General features: G+C 36.1%; 2 protein-coding genes and 1 long non-coding RNA gene across 3 annotated transcripts; 1 reads left to right on the top strand and 2 right to left on the bottom strand.

Annotated features, from left to right (window-relative positions):
• Window positions 1-1,150: 1,150 nt before the first annotated feature.
• LOC147481614 (uncharacterized) lies at window positions 1,151-2,240 on the bottom strand. The gene is made up of 2 exons (XM_086577905.1): window positions 2,053-2,240; window positions 1,151-1,961 (listed from the first exon to the last, which is right to left on the bottom strand). The coding sequence occupies exons 1-2, from the start codon at window positions 2,224-2,226 to the stop codon at window positions 1,392-1,394; spliced, it is 744 nt and encodes a 247-aa protein (XP_086434031.1). The 5' UTR covers window positions 2,227-2,240; the 3' UTR covers window positions 1,151-1,391.
• A 3,009-nt stretch (window positions 2,241-5,249) lies between these two features.
• Window positions 5,250-5,955, top strand: LOC147481613 (uncharacterized). The gene is made up of 2 exons (XR_015204953.1): window positions 5,250-5,387; window positions 5,737-5,955. It is a non-coding gene; the product is annotated as an uncharacterized LOC147481613 (long non-coding RNA).
• A 1,492-nt stretch (window positions 5,956-7,447) lies between these two features.
• Window positions 7,448-8,026, bottom strand: LOC147481612 (uncharacterized). Its single transcript, XM_086578986.1, has one exon. The coding sequence runs from the start codon at window positions 8,024-8,026 to the stop codon at window positions 7,448-7,450; it is 579 nt and encodes a 192-aa protein (XP_086435112.1).
• Window positions 8,027-21,970: the final 13,944 nt, after the last annotated feature.

Below are 21,970 nucleotides of genomic sequence, written 5' to 3'. Positions count from 1 at the left end.
AACGAGAAGTGGAATTTTCATAAGAGATAGAATTATAATGGAATCCGATTCTCATGATTATGCGAGAATTATGGTTGTTTGGCAAACTGTGAGAATTCTCGGTAATTCTCACTATCAATTTCCCACATGTTGTTTGGCTGCTAAGAATTCTCACGTCAATTTCCCATACCATTTTTGTTAAATTTTTTTTGCCTCAAGTATTTCACAAAACCAAAATAATAGTCATTCCAAACACAATATATAAATGTGAAGATCAAATTTCATACATTACAACATATTATACATCGTCAATCTTAATTTATCTAAGCTAACATATAAAATGGGCATTGTCAAAATTATAGAACATCAATTTATTTAAAAATAGTTGTAGCATAAAAATAATAAACAAATGTCCTATCATAGAATTTTTACGTACTTTATATAGAAGTACATAAAAACTTATTAAAATAAAAAAAAAAAAAAAAAAAAAACTGATTGAAATTCAAAAATCAACTAAAAATATTTAAAAATAGAAAGATATGTCTTCAATCGTCAGGTTGCACTTGATCTCCAATCTCCTCAAATAATTGGTTTTCAATATGGGGTTCATTCTCATTCATTATTTTGATCATTAAAAAATTCAGCAAAACGTTGGTACAGGGAAAGTGATCTTCCAAGATATCGTAGCAAGTGTCTTCTCTCTTGTTAAATTTACAAAATGTGTCAATCATATGTGTATTAACTAAAATGGCATGTAGATAGAATATTTGTATATATAATTTGGTAGTACCGGCATTGTTGATAGAGAGCTCCAAATAGTTTCCTCGGCTTGTACTTGATTTCCTTCATCATCCCATGTAAACCTGCAATTGATATCAATTTTTGTATATCCTCTTTGATCTTTTTCTATTGACGAACCCTACCTGTAATACTGGGACCTGAGACGTCAACACCACATATGTAACTCACTTTATTGGCAATACGAAAAGAAATAATTCTAAAGCCCATTCTATTTATGTCGTCTTCCAGCTCTCTCAATGTGTCCACCAAAACAGAGTCCATTTCAGTTGTCCACATAACATGACGACGTGGTAGGAAAGTTGGCATACATGTCTAAATAAGTATTAACACCAAATATTTATATATAAAAATATTTTATATAACTAAATAATGTTTAACAAAACAAAAAACAAACACTAATAAACAACCATCATTAGTACATCAATTATTTCAAAGACTTAATAAATTAAAGAACTACTTATTAGCCTAAGCAATGTAGCCATCTCCTAACACCAGCTAGGAATAAAAAGTTTAAAGAACCTAAAAACCATAAATCCAAAATGTTAAACAAGTGTTTTCCACACTACTTTATTCAACTACACTGTAGTTCCTTAGTTTCTACCAAATGCCAACTAAAATTGAGTTGGATATGGCATTGGGTTGTAATTAAACTTCCTAACAAGCCATCGTTGACGTTGATGTTCGTCCATATTGAGAAACATTCTTCGCTTCTCAACATCTTGAGCAAACCACTCCATATCTTCAATTTTAATGTCTTCATCCACATCAGCAAAGGCTTTTAAAGCTTCCTTCACAGGAGCCCAGAGAGAATCATTCATTTCATTTGTCGACTCCATAGCACTTGCAATGCGACCAATTTCCTTACGCATTCCAACCATCTCACATTGCACCCCTGCAATCACAAACCGATGACCCTTTAGTTTGTCATTTGGTTGAGCAAGGATTGGGTTGGATGAGGACGAATCAGGAGTAGGCGGCATTGTGTCCTCATCCCCAACATTATCATCGGCATCCTCCATGTTCACATTGTCTTCCGTATCATCATTAGCATGCATGTCTTCATCAGCCATGGTTGTAGTTGTCTCTCTCAAGCCATTTGCTTGATCATTCCCTACCACTTCAAGAAGTTCTGCATAATTCTCAATTCCCTTACCCTTTAGTTTTTTCAAATGTTTCCTTCCCTGTCAAATATGAAATAACAAGTGTTAAATGTTTACTTCTTATTGGATATTAGGAAAAAAAAATATGACACGTAATACATAAAACCAATACCTTCAAAGCATCAGCCCAAACAGACTCATCGGCAGTAACAGTTTTCTTACAGTCATCCCAGCCAAAACCACTCAAACCTAGTAATTCCTGCACTCCGCTCACAATTTTCTTCCATGTCTTCAAACGGTTTCTAGCATTGGTACTCGTGATTTTCATTATGCATATGTGCAACATATTGTTAACCACCGCTGTTTATGCTACAACTTTCCATCCCTCTTGGCCCTTGTTACCAAGCGACAGTTGTTCACGCAACGTGTCCAACATCACCTGGTCCATCTGGTCATTCCAAAATAAATGACCAGATTGTTGAAACTCTGGTCCAGATTCAGATTGGGATTCCATACCTATTTAATAAAATAGTCGAAAATGTATTTATCTAATTTACAACATAAAATTAGTCCTATTAATTATTACCCGGCCCCAACAAATAAATGGATAAAAAATGAAACCAATAAAGTTGCTCAAAATAATAAAAAGAATACTATTAACATACCACAGAGATGAAATTTCATAAAAAAAAATTTATCATAAAATCATATCATATAAAGACAAACTAATTATTTCTATGAGGGGGGCGTTCATTCCACATTGTCGTTGTAAGCTGATTCCTAAAATTTGTCCGATCATTATTTGGTTCAAGTGCTGCAATTTCCTCCTGGTCATTGACTAAATCATTGTGTTGCTCCTCAGGCTCGTCTACCCATTCATTGCCATTATCATTTGGATCATCATCTAGTATTATGTTATGCAAAATACAACAAGCAAGTATTAGCTTTATCTGTGTATCAACAGGATAAAACGGGGTTGTCCTCAAGTAAGCAAAACGTTTTTTTAACAACCCAAATATACGCTCAATCACATTGCACAAATATGAGTGGTTATAGTTGTATAACTCCTTGGCTGTTTCTGGTTCTCGTCCTAGACGTTCAGTCATATGATATCTAGTCCCACGATAAGGCGTCATAAAACCAGGAGCGTGTGGAAAACTCGCATCACCAAGGTAATACTTGCCTACGAATCGAATTTAGGAAAATATATGTGAACATGAAATCGATTATATATAATACGTTAAAAAAAAAAAAAAAAAAGTTGAGAGGTATACCGTTTGGAACAATTAACTTGTCTCTAACTCTTGTTAGAGAGGATCTCAACATCCTACTGTCATGAACTGATCCTTCCCACCTAGCTAAAACGTATGTTATCTTCATATCAAAAGAGCAAGCAACCAAAACGTTATGTCTAATATCACCCTTTCGGTTGCGGTAACGTGGTTGGTCATCTATGGGTACCATTGCTGGCATGAAAGAACCGTCTAGTGCACTAACACAATCCTATAAGAAATTTAAATGTGAATGGTCTCTAAGAATTTGAGTGTCCTTAAACTTTATGATGTACATAACTAATATTTACCTTGAAATATCTCATGGCCCAAGGTCTTGGGTGTACACTATGACCCATTTGTTGAGAAAAACTTGCACGTGCAGGCTTCACAACTTCTTTTCCAAGTTTTAGGATAGCTCGCAAGACATTGTGAAAATGTCGATGCACTGTTTCAGAAGATCTTATGACACCAAATACACTGTGCCTAATACGTGTGTCGTGGCTAACAATGAGAAGGAATAGAGCTACTTGCTCCTCTACATCAACCCACCTACTAGATTGCAAACCCTTCCCTTTTAATCGTGCACACAACCTATGAAATGCAAACCTATTCATTCTGAGCATGTCATGACAATTATTATCACTTTCCATGTAAAGCCTCCTAAGAATTTGGTGTCTCTCTAAATCCCTATTCCTAGATGGTTCTCGATCTATGTATATAATAGACAATCCAATCTGATAATAAATTCATGCAACAATACAACAAATCCATGTAATAGCTCGGTAATCGTTTGTCATTTTCCTACATTTCCAGAGTATATATACAAAAGTAAGTAACAAGTTGTGAGTGAAAAAAATGTAAACAGTAGAGCATATCATCACTAATTATTTGATTGCAATATCAACAATATAGCATATCATCACCATGGTCGAGGGATGACCAAAAATATATGGGCTTACCAAGTTCAAGTATAAAAACACCCAGTTGCTAGAAACTAATTATCTGATAATTGTTCATTATTGCTAGAAACTATTATGTTTCTCTTTTATCCATTTGAAATTTGATGGAGACAAATGTAATGTTATGGCGCTAACTTAAGAGCCTACATGGGATTAAACTGTTCCAAGTTTAGCTCACTGAGATTTCTCGAACTAGATTATAACAAAATAATGAATTTCTTAAGATTGTGGATAAACTTAAAACATGAGTGCCTTCATGACCTCTACCATTACTACTGGTAAGTATCAACCTTCATGACCTATACCATATATGAGCATGTTCTACTGGATTCACGAGTTCAGGCTCTTTTATTTCCAGGAACGTATAATCTCTCACAATCATTGCTTGTACACACATGCAATTTTTTCTGCAGTCCCAAAGTTGAAATTCTCAGACAGCCATGAAAGGAACCAGCACATATAAGAAACCTAAACAAGGAAACTGAAAGGCAATCCATTAAACTAGCCTGGAATATTTTCTTTAAATCCGTAACTGTAAGTGAGTAGGTCCAAAAAGATGGTGCTACTAAAGCAACGCAGAGAAGGTAAGCCACGTTCAACAGCTTTTGTTGATAAAACAGGTTCAAGTGCGAAGAAAAGTTTGAAGAGAGCTTGGTTCACTAAGGGTGTTTCTGTGAATAAACAACCAAAAGCCTTATCCAAATTGAAAGGGGGAAAAGATACTTTCAAGTGTGGAATTTTCAGTTCACACTTCAAATGGTTTGTACCATCTTTCAAGCTGCACATCACTCCAATAGCTCAATGGAACACTGTTCACATACTCCTGTAACCCAAATCCTATTCGAACTAAAGCACACCCTCTCTTTACTAGAGAGATGCTCAAACATGAAAGAACTTAAGCAAACTCACACCCATATGCTCAAAATAGGACTAGTTCTAGATACCATCCAGCAGACTGTTAAATTTATGTGCATTATCAGTAACTTGTAATTTTAATTATGTGATTTAAAGAGACTAGCTTGTAACTTGTAAGCAGTCAGACTGACATTGTTTGTTCAAACAGTCAGCTGCTCATATGGTCTGAATCCTTTGGGATTGTTCACATTCATCTCTACTTCTGCTTTAAAGATTTCAGAATAATATTTGATTCTCTTTGTTTCTCATTAACTTTTTTCTGCTGAAAGATTCCTCTTGTTTGGGTTTTTGGCAGGTGGAGATGATTGCATGAAAGAAGAGAGCAGCTTTATTAGCTGTAGCTTATCTTTTTGTTCTCGGTAATCTAGTGTTATGGCTCTAACTTAAAAGCCTACTATGCTTCATCAACTATGCTAGTTTTATATGGTAAACCACATGATAGATAATTTAACTATGTTCTTGGTTCGATCTTCTTACCCAGATTGTCCTTTTCTCTACTACTCTACTAACAAATTTTAAACATTTTCATCATATTTCTCTGCTCAATTTGTACAAATTGTACCATATATCGCCATCTACCCTATACCAGTAAGTAGTATTTGAAAGAATACTTCAGTGACTATGCATCTGCACAAGTTTCCTTTTAGTATCTTAAATTTTTTTGTTATTGTTTAACTATACTAATCTTTCCGCTGGTGTACATTTTAGGAGGAATCAAGAACTCATTGAAGAACTAAGTAGTACTCCAGCATCAGGGTCCAAAGAAGTCTATTTTCCTACTGAGTTCTTGCAAAGCTTTACTACTCAATGCGTTGGCTGTTTCTGGAAATTTGTGTTCCTTGTTAACTTTGTAGCATATATACCAAGGGGCTATAAAAAGAATACTATCTCTGACTCTCTGAGTCAATATAACTATGTTTCTGAACCTTATCTTTGAAGGTCGATGCTCGGCACAATTGCTACGACTCCTACATATTGTTGTTCGCTTATAACTAAAATAACCTTAATACAGGGTAATAAATTTGAAGGGAGAAATCTAAGCACGCCAACATGAACACAGAGAAAAAAAAGACCAAAGGATAAGTAGCAGTACCAGCGACTGCGAGAGTATCACCGTTAGTACAAAATGTTTTTCGAACCTGCGCACCTAGTATTTTCAAGAAAATGACTTTGCGTATCAATGAAGAGAAAACAATGAAAATTAAAGAAGAAGACTTTGTGTATCAACAAAGAAGAAGACATACAATGAAAAAAAAAAGACTTTACTGTACCTTGTTGAACTTGTTGGAAAAGAGAATATGTTTGAGGTAGACGATGAAGCTTGGAGAGTGGAGTTGTTAAATAGATTTGAGCGTAACAAACCCAACTATTCTCGGCAACTAACTTTGCGAGAATTCCCCCAAAATCTTATTCCCGTTTCTCACGCAAATGGGTGCGACTTCAAATACAGTCGAACGTGGTAGTCCTATTCTCATGGGAATTCTAATTCATGCAGTTGTTTTTACCAAACAGCCCATAAGAATGGTAATACCCACGAAAACTAGTTAATGTGAGAATTCCCAGGGTTGCCAAACGTACCTTGAAGTTCTAAATCCACATAGAACCAGGTTTTTCAGGCTAGGTAATGAAAAATTGACGAGTAATTCTATCATTATATATATATATATATATATATATATATATATATATATATATATTTCAAAACCCTTCGATATGAGTTTAAGAGTGGCCATGTTTTCCGATTGAAATAGGGAGTGGGTTAAAAGGCGGTAGCCATTCCAAGGCGCGAAGCAGATGTTGATTATTTTCACCTTCCTCTTCAAAACCCCATGTAACAGTTTATGAACAAACTTGTTGCAATTATGAATTGTGAACTAACAATATATAGTATATATGTTTCTTTGGATTATAATTTTAAATTCTAACTCAAAAGGTACAAAACGTTAGGCACTGATTATATAATTTCAATGACGTGAGGAATGTGCTTCTAATTTAAAAAAATAAAAAATAAAGGAGACTAGATATAATTTTAGTGACATGAGGGGGAGTGTTGCTTTATTAGAACAAACTCCATTTTTATTATTGATTTAGAATAGCCTCCATTAATCAGGTCATTAAATTATATAATTATCCCCAATTTATTAAAATTTATAAGAGCTTTTATTATGTCATTGAAGCTTTGCCCCTAACATTTTTATATCACTTCTTGAATCACAATAAGAATCCAAGTAAACCAGGCTACCTATGGATCTCGAGAGATGGGTTTGGAGACTTAAAAAAAAAACCCAAATTTACTAGCACGGTTTTCATACTTTTTTTTTTTTTTTTTTTGAAAAGATGTTGGGATTTTGCAAATCCTTATTTGTATTATAACCTTTCATAAGTTAACATTACATCATCCTCTACCATAGAATTCAACTTAATATATAAATAAAGGAGGGATAAAAACAACATGCTCCATATTTTTGCCTAACGAGAGTTTTGCAAGGTGATCTACAACTCTATTTTCTTCTCGGAATACATGGATAAAAAAGACATCAACTAAGGAAAGCATAAGTCTTCTAATGGTAGCCACCAGATTCCAGCACTGCCATGATAAAGTCTCGATATCTTTAAGAATTTGGATAGCTCTTAGTGAGTTAGATGTCACTATGATCTTCCTACAGCCAAGCTCAATACATAGACTAATCCCAATCTGAATAACCTTTAATTCTTGAAACAGGATTGAGTGCACATCTCCTCCTCCAGAAAATGCAAAAATGACATGACCTTGTTCATTTCGAGCCATACCACCATGTCCTACATCCTCCATAATTGAACCATCACAATTCAACTTAATATAATCTGTAGGTGGGAGTAGCCATCTAACCTGTTTGGTAGTTGCCTTCTTATATTTGAAAGAGAGTCCAATTTGAGCAAAGAAAACTTCGTAGCTTATAGAATCCTTAAGCTCCTCCACTTGTACCTCCAAGTAATGTTTCGTATCCCTCAATAACATGTTACTGATGACTGTCGGATTCGAAAACATTCCATTAAACCTTATGTTATTACGTTCAGTCGAGATGTAACCTATGGTAGCACATATATACACTTTGATCAATTCGCCTTTTGTGATTTTCCTCGTATCATATTGATGAGATTGCACCACTCCTTATTTGAATTATCAACTTGTCTCCCCAAGCCTATTGCATGCTTTACATTAGACCAAATCTCTTTAGTAAAGGAGCAATCGAAGTACAAATGCTTAGAATTTTCTCTCGCTATTGTTGCAAAACAAAGATGAAGAAGTTTGTAGAACCTTCTTATACACTAGTCTATCCTGTGTAGGCATACTTCCAGAGAATAATTGCCAAGCATTGAAAGAATATTTAGGAATCACCAACCTCCCCCGAACAAGATTTGACCATTTAACTTTGTTTCATTTCCTTCTCAAAGATGAATAAACAGATTTGATAGAGAATGTACCTGTTGGTGTTTCTATCCATATCACTTGGTCTTCTGAGAGCTCTGAGCAAATGTCCACTTTAAGAATATTTTGCTTGATATTTCCTTCAGGTAGTACTTGCACTACTCAAACTTCCAATTTCATAATATATTAAAATTCATAAAATTCGCGTGATATAGCCCATTTGTTATGTCGTGTGTTATCATAATGGTATTTTGGTTAGAATAAAATCATTACAAGGGGGTTTTACAGTTTTACCTTTGAAATTTTGAACAGGTGTAAAGAGTTGCACGCCCAATCTTCTTCACTCTTCACCGACCCTATTGTAGTAGTAAAAATAAAGTAAAACAATCAAACATAGCAGAGAGAGACATAGAATAAAATAGTAGCAGGAGCGTATGTAACAGTGGGATCTTGACTTGAGAGCATCTTTAGGTGAGATACTATCGTAGCATCAAACACCAAATTTCATGAGATACTATCGTAGCATCAAACATGAAATTTTGTGTTTTTTCATCTTCAGGAAAGATACATGTTGATGAAAACACCAAAAAAATACCAAACCAAACACCAAATCGGCCAAAATTTGGTATTTGGTTTGGTGCTATATCAAATCTCTCTCGCGGTGTTGGAAAAACCGTGCGGTTTTTCGAACACCGCATGGGCTTGGGCTAGACAGTGGGCTTCTATGGCACAATTTTGTGAAAACCGTGCGAGAGATTTGGAAAGAGAAGAAAGAAGAAAATTGATATGCAACACATCACACGGTTTTTCTAAAATCGCGTGGGATTGGGCTTCTAAGGTGGGCTTCTGTGGCGCGGTTTTCCGAAAGTTGCGTGAGCTATACGGCGTGGTTTATCCATAACCGCGTCATTTGATGTCAACTATTTGATATCGCTCTTGAAGTTGGTTGGTGTTTTTTTGGTTTGATTCAAATATTTGGTGTTTTCTTAGTTTCTCCCCTAAAGATGCTCCGAGGTTGGGGTTTTGATAGTTGGGACATGCGAAAAACTTTTTACAGCCAAGCCTTTAAGGTATAAATCCCCTCCTACTTCGGGTAAGAGAAATGGAGGGTGTGGGTTTCTCGGATGGGCATTGTAAAACTAAAGGAACGTGGGGATACAGCCGAAAAAAAGAAATGCATTTGTAGGGCTTCAAGCAAGTAACCAACGAAATCCCAAATAAAATAGACGAATATGGGACACAAATATGAAGGGGCGGACACCAACTCACCAAGTCTCTCAAGAGATCCACCTGAGATATAAGATCTGCTCCAATGAATCATAGCTTCAGAATGTTACTGTGTGAACTAATTCGTTACCACTGAAAATCGCAATACTAGTATTGTACTTGTAAAGGTAATGTTTCGTTTAACCTTACTGGAGTAGGTATTTTGGGGGAGATAGATCAGTTGATTGGGTTTGACCGAGTTCATGTTGACGAACTGCCTACGAATCAAGTTCTCTCTCTAGGGGGGGGGGACTTAAATCAGGTCAGACGTAGTTCCTCCTCTTTTTTATATAGGCAAAGATGCCCGCACTTCCTTCTCTCCTGCGTTAGGTCAAGTTTTGGACTTGATGACATTTAATGAGCCATGAAGGTGTCTTACGGTGGAGTAATGGTGTGTGTATCTGAAGCTTCGGTTTTTAAGGTAACAGCCAGGCCATATGTTACTAGCCGTTGTGGTGATGGCTGATGTGAACGTTCTGGACGCCTATCGTTCTGGGAGCAGAGTGTTCTGGTGCTGATGAGGTCACTTGACTTGTATGATGAGTGTGGTTGTCTTGTTGTACTAGACACGTGCTTAATATACATTGGTTGTGTATATTACTCCCTCACACAACCCCCTCTCAGCAGGTCGTTTATTTTTTGCTTTTTTGTAGCGATCTGGTGAGAGATTTAAGTTGGCAAGTGGAAGGCACGTGGACGGCTGATTTGAAAGGTTGCGACTGAACCGCCTCGTTTTGTGGGGAGACGTGGCATGCTAGGGTTAAATAAAATGATTGCACTTCTTTGGGAAACGAACTGGTGACTTGTGATATACACCTGGAGACCTGAAGGGTTCGCCACTTTGCATCCTACTGAGAACGAGAGCGTAATGTTAGTTTCTTTTTCTCTGCCATTTTTGTTTTGCGATTTGCTTCTGCCATTTGCTTTTTTCTGTTGGGTTTTCCACTACAACAAACTGGTTCTTTAGCGACAAAAGTTTTAGCGAGGCTGGAAAAACGTAGGTAATGATTCCCTTTGGCGACGTTTACAAGCGTCACAAGTAAACTTTTGTCACGGTGTTTAAAACCAATATTTGGCAACGTTTTTAATGTCGCCAAAAGTCATAATCCAAATTCTGTAAAATAATAAAATTGAGAGTTAGTTTTCGGTGACGTAATAAGCGTTGGAAAAATCTTTTGACATAAGGCGACATTTAAAAACGTAGCCATTGGTGTGGTTTTTACACAACATCGCGAATCTTATGGCTTTTGGGACCAAAATTTCGTCGTTAAAACTTTCCCACCCCATTGCAAAAAAAAAAAAAATTAGATCTTACCGCTTGGGTTTTGGTATCTCACGCCCTCCTTCTGTTTTGGCAGTATAACAAAATAATTTGAATAAAAAAAAATTGAAAATGGAAAAATAGTATACCTAGCCACATAAAAACAGGGAAAATAAAATAAAGAAAAAGACCTAAAAGCTAAGAAAACAAACCACCACCGTCTCTCCTCTCTCACCATCGTCTCTCCAAGAAAGGAAACAACACCGTCACTCCAACAAAGTCTCTCAAAGCAACTAGAAAGCACGTCTCTTTCTCTCCTCTCTCACGTCGTTATTCTCTCCTTCTAGCTAGTCTTGCTCACTTGTAAGTTTTCCCCACCCTTAAATTTATAATATTTTAGATTTATAATTTCTAATAGTTTTGGTTTTAATTAATAGTTTTGTTTTTGATTAATTGGTTAGGGTTATATTTAATTGAATTCGGTTTCGATTGTTTGTTGAGATTTCTCTATAGATTTTGAATGCTAGGGTTTTTAAAATGTCGTTGCTGCCACTAGGTTTCTGGTTCTCTTCGTCATCTTTTTACTATGTGATCCAAATACTAATGGTAGTTAAGCTTATTGATCTCTTCTGGCATTTCATTTTTGGTTTTATTCCCTCTATTTTCATGAAATATGAACTTGGGAGTTGTTTTTATTGTAGTTAATATTTTGCTGCCTATTAGACGATCTCACTTAATATTGACCATTGAGAAGTGAGAACGTTGTGCATATGCTGACAGATCATTCGAAATCATCCATCTGCTCTTGAGATATACCAGAAGAAACTCTTAGAATTTGGGCAGATTGGACAAGAAGACATTGACAGGATACACAAGAAGGTTAACTCCATTCTCAACGAAGAATTTGTGAATAGCAAAGGTCATGTTACAAGAAAAAGGGACTGCTTTCAAATTTATTGGTCCGGGTTTAAATCAATCTCGAACAAAGTTTCACGATTCAAACATGGGGTATGTGTAACTGTTTTCCCATTTCATTTCTTGTACATGCCTCTCCATTTTTTATTACTAACACATCTGTATACTCAATGTTAAACTAGAGATTTTAAAGAATGTTGGCAAAGCAATCACAGCCCTTCCAGATAACTTCAAGCCACACAGAGCGGTTAAGAAGATTTATGAGCAGCGCTCTCAGATGATTGAAATAGGGGAAGGTATTGACTGGGCAGTCGCAGAAGCACTTGCTTTCACTACATTGCTAGTAGAAGGAAATCATGTTAGGCTGAGCGGGCAGGATGTTGAAAGAGGCACATTTAGTCATCGACACGCAGTAGTACATGATCAAGAAACAGGGGAGAAGTATTGTCCCCTGAACATGTTCTACCAAACCAGAATGACGAGATGTTTCATCGACACGCGGGTAACATTTTGTAATTTTGTTGGTCTTTTTGAGTTTTCGCTTTTGTTGCATATGGAGTTCTTGACGTATCTATATCTTTTGCACATTCTATTTGATGTTTGTGCTCCTACTGTAACGTTGGAGGTCATACATCCTATATTTGTTTGCAAGTCCAGATTTATTTTTTAGTTTTTTTCTTTCCTATATTGCTATCCCCCTTGGCTATGTATGCTATGAGCATCAGTGCATCACGTGTAACTTTAGGGTTCTTGATTTTTTTATGTGGGTATGAATCTTCGATCATAATGAATTGTGATATATGACTTAATTTATGATATTTCATCAGTATGTAATATAATTTATGATGTTTCTTGGAGTAGTATTAACCGGTTGAAGAAGACCTAAAGCTTCCTATTATCTACCCTCACTAGAGGAACCTGCTTCTTAACAAGGGCCTCAAATATGACTGGATAGAGGGTTGTAAGATGCTAACATCACCATTAGCAAAGACACCTTTGTAGGTAGATCTGGCCATTGCCTCGACCTCAACATTCCATTCTATGGAAATTATTGTTCCCATTTTTTAAGCCATTTCTCACTCTAGGGATCCATCATCCTGCTTCATATGAGATATCCCTTGGTAATGTGGAACTATAACTGTATAATTGGCCAGCCCCAGAGCATTATTTGTTTTCTCATACTAGGAAATGGTGAAGGAAGATGCCTCCACATTATCAAGTTTAGGTTCACCTTTATCTGGGTAGGCATGATTAGCAATGTCGTCACTTCCTGAAGTAGGAGTGGATGATGGCTATGTTATTGTTCTACACTAGTGGGATCTGATGTTGAATATGCTTGTTTAGTTTATTGGCTAAGTGAACTCTCCTTGATCAGATGCTATTAGCCTATAACGTGTATGCATTATGAGGTAATAGGCTATATGTATTTCAGATTGGGACATGATCACTTAGCTAATATATTTAGTTAAATATGCTTAATAGATGCCTAATAAATTGGGTGAGTGGGTTAAGGCAGTTTCGTTTTCTTATTTGTTATAGGAGTTTGTCATGTGGTTATATGTGAACTAAACACGTAGTTTAGGAATCTTAGTAGTTTGGGATATGGGGGACTTGCTTAAGGTGTAATTTTCTACTATATTGCCTTATGTTTTATTTCACATGACTTGTCCTTGATCTGCATGTTATAGTATTGAACTACTTGTAACTTTTGTTTTTGATTGTAAGGCTGCTACCGGTCAATGAGCACTTAACTGACACTATTCCAATGAGTATATGGGCAAAACAAAAAAAATAATGTAATCCTTAATCCTTAATCCTTAATCCTTCATCTTTTTTTATTTTGCCGATTGGATATGAACATTGGCAAATGGGTGTAAGTGTATTTATATGTCTCTTGGTAGTGGTGCTGCATCATGTCTGGTGGCCTATCTTAGTTGAATTCTTGCTTTCTTAGTTGTGTTCACTGGATTTTAATTTTGACGTGACGAAACTATTATATTTTTGGTTTCACAATTTTTTTTTGGGGTGATCTAATGGATAACATCTTAATGTGTAGATAATCTTACGTCAAAAGAGAAGTGATATTATTTTTTGTGAATAAATGGTGATAAGGAATTGGAAGAGGCTTCCGATGAATCTAAATGCTATTTGTCAAATTTTTATTTTTTTTGTGAAGATGGTTTCATTCGCAATTTATTTGAGGGATATTTAGAATTGTGTTTGTTTAAGTTAATACTTTTATTAAGATGACTTTAGAAAAAATTATGAAATGGGATGATGCAACTCTCTTTTGTTTCTAATTAAGTGAATTGACTCATTTTTATTTATTGAAATTTTGTTGTGTATTACATATTATTAAATAATTGATTTTCTAGTTGTTTTATTTTAGGTTTATTTGTTGAATGGTAATTAGATGGGAGGGGGACAGGTGAAAATTGTACAAATGGTGCAAAATTAATGACAATATTAGTAATGAAAATAGTCTCACATCGATATCTATTGCATATAGCGATGATTAGAACGTTGCTTAAAACACTTAAAATTCAAATATTTTAAAGCTTTGACGACGATAAAAACGTTGTTCAAACACTCAAAATTCAAATATTTTAGACTTTTGACGACTATAACAATGTCACTAAAATCACTATAATTCAAATATTTTAGACCTTTGACGACGATAAAAACGTTATTGTAGACCAATTTTTCAAATTTTTTGGACTTGTAGCGATGATCAAAACATCACCAATAATACTAAAATTTTCAAAAATTTGGGCATTTATCATCGATAGAAACGTTGCTAAGTAAGGCCTTATTATCGACGATTTGGCAAACGTCGCAAAACATTCACCTTTTGCGACGTTATTGTATTGAGAACGAGAAAAATAAATTAGCTTAATTTAAATTCGACAATGGCGACCGTTACCATCGTCGCTGAAGGTGCCACATTTAGCGACGTTAAAAAAGCGCAGCTCTATATAATTGCCAACTATATCATTGGCTACAATGTGAACACACTCCAAAAATCGTCACTAAATATCATGGGTGACGTTTTATCAATATTTAACGACGTTTATTTTTGTCACTAAAGACCTTGTTTCTTGTAGTATGAGGTCGTTTGTAGTTGTTTGGTTGTTTGTTGGTAACTTGTTAAAGAAGAGGAAGTATGTCTGATTCAGATGATACTCGGTTTGATGAGATTCGAGAGGTTTCACTGAGTGAGGAGATAGAGGAGGTTGGTTATGAATCTGTGGTCATGGTGGCGAGCAGTTCTGATGCATCATCTTTTAGTGGGTTGCCTCCTAGGGTAGTAAGCAAGCTTTGAAAAGCTTTGGTGAATTGAGGCATGCTTATGATATTCATATAAGCGATCTGGAAATTCACAAACTGAGTGAGGACGCTGACGTTTTTAGTAGCGTTCATCCCCCGTGACTATGGTGTGGTTATCTGCGAGGGGCAGCTGAGAGCGAGGTTGAGGTTACCGTTGTCTAGGCTGATGTCACACCCCAAATTTCGACAAAATTGGAAAAACAATATTTGTTTCCGACTCTTCGATTTTCGAGGTGTGATGCACTCTTAACTTCCAAAAACCCATTATCCATTTAACTATTCCAATAATTCAAAACCAATAAAAATTTTAAATAAATAAAAGTCCTCTTCGTTACAAAAATTAACAAATCTAATTAAGTTACAAATTTCCTTTCAACCACTCTTTAATTATAATTACAAATGAAAATACAAAACAACATTGTCTCAACTAAAATCTATTACACCTTAAGGGAAAACACAACATATCCTGAATGCGATGCTAACGCAAACCACAAGCAACAACCAACCTTCTTCAACACTAATCCTGTCAAGACTTATCAACTATGTTCATTTAATGAACACACCCGATAAGCAAACATGCAAATCGGGTCAACATTATAAACAATGTTGGTGTGAGTAGCCCTAAAATACAAAATATACTTATACAAATATATACACAATCCATAAGGCAGTTAGTTCCTCCACCGAGGCGCCTTAACTTCCAACGACTAATACAACATCCTTAAGTACAATAATTAAGGTAGGTAGTTCCTCCACTGAGGCGCCTTAACTTCAAACCGTATTAGATCAACCGTATCTAATAATAGAATAACCAAACTAAAACTTACTCTATACTTACACTGGTGTAAGCCAAATCACAGAGTGGGTCACACCTGCATAAATAATCAATTCAACCCACCCTTCTACAAAACCCTTGTGAATGCAACATAAATTACAATAACCCAAACATATAATATACATAATTCCAATCATCTCATTGAACCAATTTCACAACCACCATCAATCATTTATTATAGATTTAATGTACACTTTGATATATCATCACAATTATTGTTTAGAGTTTCTTCAAGTGTCTCTAGAATCACGTCGTCTCTATGTCTTACCTAGTTTTCCTGGCTACCACAAGCGCTTCCCAACGCCGAACATGTACACCACATGCCTCCCCTCATATAATGAACCACTCTGTGCGTAGCTACCCTAAGCAGGATATCGCATACCAGGTAACCTTCACACGAAAGCCATTATGTAAGTACTGCCACTATTCGACAAAAAATATCACGCGTCTCGTTCTAATTTTGCGAACAGAATAATCAAGCCACTATTCGGCTACGCCAAAAGGGTCATTCATATTCACTGGAACGCCAGAAGGGCCAATCAAATTACTTACACTAAAAGGGTCATTCAGATTCACTGAAATCGCCAGAAGGGCCAATCATATCACATACACCCTTCACATGGGCTAATCACATGAGTTGTGGTAGCTAGGTTCCTGGATTTTTGTTACGTAATTTATTCAAGTGTCATACATTTATATCTCATAATCATTTCACTATATCACATGCATGCCAATTAATTATTGCACTAAGCCACTATATTTAGAAATATCTCAATACATCTCATAACAACTTTCATTCTTTACCATATTTAGAAATATCTCAATACATCTCATAACAACTTTCATTCTTTCACGTGCCAATATATTACTGCACTAAGCCACAATTCCGGAGAAAATATTTACAAATACTATACTACCTCATAGTAGCATCTCACATATATAATAATGGAGCGTTTATATCAATTCCTCAAAGATATTGCATTTAATAGATATCATAACATATAATATCATTTAACATAACAACATTTTCAACATACCACATAACATCACAATAGCTCCAAACGTACCGCATAACATTTTTATAGCATTTTAGGAATATTATGTCTCCTAACATTTCAATCACGTCACGTGTCAAAAATACATAACATCAACGTCAAATCTTTCTTAGATAATGACTAACCAATTATGCAGGCTTTCGCACCATTTTAGCATTTGATTTGTTCATACAATATACAACATAAAATGTAGCACAATTAAACAGTCAAAAGTCCACAATCAAAGCCCAAAACCCAAAAGTCTAAATATTTAAAGATCCCATTTGGATCTATATTAAGAGATATGGACCCACCCAAAACCAAATTGGAAACTGGCCCAAAGAAAACACTAGTTAGTTTCGGCCCAAGCCAACTAAACAAAACTAAAACTGAAACTGAAACTGGCCCAACACAAATGGGTTCAGCCCAAAGAATTAAACTGAAACCGGCCCAAAAACTTAAATTAAAATCGCCCAAAAACTTAAACTAAACTGGCCCAAACAAAACAATCTAAGTTCCGACCCAAACAAAACAAAACCAATTGGCTTTGGCCTAAGCCCAACAAACTAACAGGTTTAGTGAAACTAGAATGCGACCGGGAGCACCGGATCACATACTCTTTCTTCTCCCTCCAACATATCCCTCCACCACCGGATCGACCACCACAAGTTCCAATCGCCACCCCTCCAAACATAACTGAAAATAACCAAATTCAAAACCCCTACAACTTTAATACAAACAAAAACCTCAAATCATTAAATTAATCATCTTCATCCAAACTAGATCTGGATTCGCGCCGCCATTAATGCCGGATTCAAAGCTTCAATCCACCCTACTGTCCAGCCCACAATCACCACCAAACAATTGGGTTTTGATCTCCATCAACAACCAAAACTTTAGGGTATACTCAAAACCCAAAAACCCTCACTGCTCACCAATGGCATTCGACGCCATTAACGCCATTTCCAAGCTTCAACAGCCCCGACATCACCCAAACATCAAACCAACAATCTTCCCATACCACCAACAGTTCAAAACCATATATCAACACAACAACATAACGGTTCCAGAATAAACATACAGGACAGGACGATGTTTGGGGCTCGCGCCGCCATTACCGACCTCTTCCGAGTTCCAACAGTTCAATTAAGAGCTTCAATGTTTTAATGATTAAGCACTAAAAATATTAACATCTAACCAGTTCAACAATTCACAAAATGAGAGAAAAATAAAGACAGATAAAAACTGAGCGGAAGAAAAACTATGTACATATAGCTCTTTCTTCCTACCCGTAGATTCGGTGAAAATAGAAAAACTATAACTACTCACCTGTATCGCAAAAAGAAATATAGAAAAAAAATACATGAGAACCAATTCCAAGCTAGCTCGCACAATCCACCGTTCTTCTTCGTTTTAGTTTATGTGTGTGTTGTTTTTGTTTGTTTTTAAGAAAAATCTTCTCCCTTTTTTTTCTTTCTCCGGAGACCATTCTAAAGAATTTACCTGCCATATATTTGGCTTAACTTATCTAGAAACTTCCGATTTTACTAAATATCCATATTCATAACAATTGAAATATTATTTTCTATTAACAGTAGTATATCTATCATGTTCCTTATATTAATATCTTGTTTCCTCTTTATTTGAAAACTTTTCAATTATTAAAAATCTCTACAAAAAATTTAAAACTCAAAATACTTGTTTTCCCTCTTTTCTATTTTCTATCAAAAAGTCAAGCCCACATTCACTAGCCCGTTGACCAAGAAATAAATATTAAATTATGAAATGTTAAATATTGTTACGAAATAATATAAAAATAATTTGGGGTCTTACAGCTGACATGTGAGTTTTTTAATTTTTGTGAGAAAGCGTTCTGCCAGTTCGTTGGGAACACATGGCGTTTGCTTAGTGATAAGAGCCCAAAACTGTAGTTTTAACCCTTTAACAGTCATACTTTTAGACCAATTATGTGAGTAATAATTAAGAGTTAACACCGATTCGTGTTTTATGCATTCGGGCTTCAAAGTCCATTATGTGCGAGAAATGTGCCAATTTTTTAGCGAGATAAATGAGCAAAGGTCGGTTAAGGAATTCCGTGATTAAAGGCCAAGTTTCGAGAAGACAAAGCCTTTCTAAAGCCCGGCCAAAAGTTGAAAAGTCGGCCAGGGGCGAAACAAAGACACAAAAGTCGTTGAGAACTTCCAAGGGATATATCTTTGGACTCAGACCTCGGAATGGGGCCTACCTTATGTCAAAACGACCGGCTCGAAAAAGAGCTTTCCAATGGTTTAAGCCTTGACCCAATCAGAGGAGCAAAAGTGGACGGAAAGTCTGTTGAAGCCAACTGCAGCTGAAGAGGCCTTTTGGGTGAAAGAATTGGGTTTGGGCCTGATTCTCTGGCCCAAAACATGGCTCCAAGCCCATGCACGATTTTTGGATCTGAATGTATAAAAACAAAAGCTTAGCTCTTTGTTAATGGTAGATAGTTAATGGTAGATAGTTAGACCTAGAAATAGATTAGATTAGTAGCCTCCATTAATGAATTCTAGATCTAGTTTTTCATGTAGATTAATTAAGTTTAGTTTCATTTCAATTATTGTATTACATTAAACCTTTGAATCTTGTTCTTCATTTTGATTAGATCAATAAAGTAGTATTTTTATCAATTTCAATTTTGTCATTTCCATTTCTAGATCTAATTTCAATTCCTGTCCTTATTTCATTTTAGTCATTAAATTAGATTTCATTATTGTTTAATTAAGTAAATTTCAATTCTTTATATCATGTTTAGTTTAAATGTAATCGGAAATGATTAAGTCATGATTGATTCTCGGCTAAACCTCCATTAGAGGGGTTGAGAAGCCTTTGATGAAAGCTTGATTCGAATATCGTAGAATCGCCGTAATTTTTCCTTTCCACTCTAGAAACGATTAGTTCACCATGAGAATGGGTTTAATCGTTCACATGCTAGTTATGAATTGGTATGAATGCCATGTGTAATTAGGGATTAGGAAGAACCAATTGTTCTGGGCGGCGATTCGGATTACGACGATTAAGTCGTTAATAGGATTAAGTCGAAGTTAAGGTGGAATCAATCCCCTCTAACTCCTTATCATAGAATCAACGTAGCATTCCCTTAGTTATTCCCATCGTCGACTAGTTGCATTTAGGTGGTAGTTGTTGCATCGTAGTCTAGTTGCCTTTTCAGAAATCTCTCATTAGACTTTAAGTTTAGAGTACTTACACTTGAGAACATAGCGGAAGGACTAAGAGTGGAACTAAATCACTCTACTCCACTATATCTCATAGACTTGAGAGTAGAATCTTTGATAAATACAAGCATCATAAGAAATAGTTTTAGTTTACTTACGTTTTGAGTTCATCGCTCATTTTCGTGAGAGTAGACTAACAATTTTACTTTTATCAAATGGCCATTGCGCCGTCTTAGTTTCACTTTCGTATTGTTTTCAGTAGTGTTAGTACTGCTTTAAAGTCCCATTACACCCATCCACCCTTGTTTGATTCATACCGTGTGGTTGTCCATTTCAGAGTTGAAAAATTCCGTGTAAAATTACAATGGCATATCGCTTTCTTCGATGGCCCCACATGCCTCTAACTCATCGACCTCGAGCGACCGCCCCCATGTGGGCGTACCCATACTAAAAACACTATACTTTGAAAATTACCCGGCGCGACCAACTCTTATCCGGCGCACCACTTTACTTTGTTAATTTTTTCGGATTTCGACAGCTTTGATTCAACTTTGATTTTTCATATTTTTTTAATGTTCTAACCTTATTATATACACTGAACACGCCAGAACAAGACGCTTATTCATAAGCCGCAAGGACGCAATCGAGGTTTTCCTTTCTTCCACACCTCGCCTCCTGTTAGAGGTTTATACTAGTATATCGAATTGTTTGGAGTATTGATGTGTTTAGCTAAGTTTGGTTTTAGCCTTGTATGAGATTAAGGTCCGGCCGAACAAAACACCGAACGCCATTACACAACAACATCAACAAACAAGTCTCTATCTAGTATACCACCCACTACACCTCTAGCTACTATTTCACACACATCACCCTCGACACAATTCCCCGGACGGTAGAAGAGAGGCCTCTCTCGACTTCTACAAAGCCTTGAGCGATAGCCCCAAATCGTGCATCGTTTAGCGTACTCCACCGGGATTTCCGAATCCCCAAATATTTTAATTTGTTACCCGCTTTTCATGGATTAGACCATGAAAACCTTATCGGCTACATGCGTAGGATTGAACAAGTCCTAACAACATTCCACCATCCTACTTGTTGGTACGGAACAAATTAAATTAAGGGTATTCCTTTCACCTTAGTTTATAAGGCGCGTGCCTTGGTTAACTGCCTAAAAACCCTAATTCTGTGGACTCGTGGGCTAAACTTGTTCACCTTTGTTTATGGAACATTTTACCCACCCCTAAAGACGGATGGAGATGCTTTCCAAGATTCATTTTTCGACAAAAATCCTCATGAAACATTTTCAGAGGCTTCGAATCGCTTCACCCATCTCCTTATAGAGTGTCCACATCATAACTTAGCTTAAAGACACGCTAGTTCGCGGCCTTTTTCAAAGGACTTCTACACCACCATAAAGTTAAGTCCTCGACATAATGAATGGGGTAGTTTCTACATAGGAGCTTCGGAGGTTTATAAATTTTAGAGGACCAAACTAAGCGAAATAACAACCGAAGTGATTTTATTACTCCCCGCCCGCTAGTTCTTCTTCAATTAAGGCTACCAAGATGTTTGAGGTTAAATCAGATCCCGAAGCTTAAAACTCTAATCAATCCCTCACAAAAAGGTAGAGGCCATTTCATAACAAAAGCCAATCCCCGGCCAAGGAATGTAAATTCAAATCCA

Source organism: Coptis chinensis, chromosome 8 (genome assembly GCF_015680905.1).
Source record: "Coptis chinensis isolate HL-2020 chromosome 8, ASM1568090v1, whole genome shotgun sequence".
Classification (NCBI taxonomy): domain Eukaryota; kingdom Viridiplantae; phylum Streptophyta; class Magnoliopsida; order Ranunculales; family Ranunculaceae; genus Coptis; species Coptis chinensis.
The sequence above is the reverse complement of the archived record's forward strand: the minus strand, read 5'-3'. Positions and strand labels throughout refer to the sequence as shown.

What these genes read in the sequence shown, in the direction of transcription:
- LOC147481614 (XM_086577905.1), bottom strand. Translation starts at nt 2,226, where the DNA reads ATGTTGCACATATGCATAATGAAAATCACGAGTACCAATGCTAGAAAC. An exon ending in TTTGGGCTGATGCTTTGAAG is followed by an intron (nt 1,962 to 2,052) that starts GTATTGGTTTTA and finishes CATATTTGACAG; the next exon opens with GGAAGGAAACATTTGAAAAA.
- LOC147481612 (XM_086578986.1), bottom strand. Translation starts at nt 8,026, where the DNA reads ATGTTATTGAGGGATACGAAACATTACTTGGAGGTACAAGTGGAGGAG.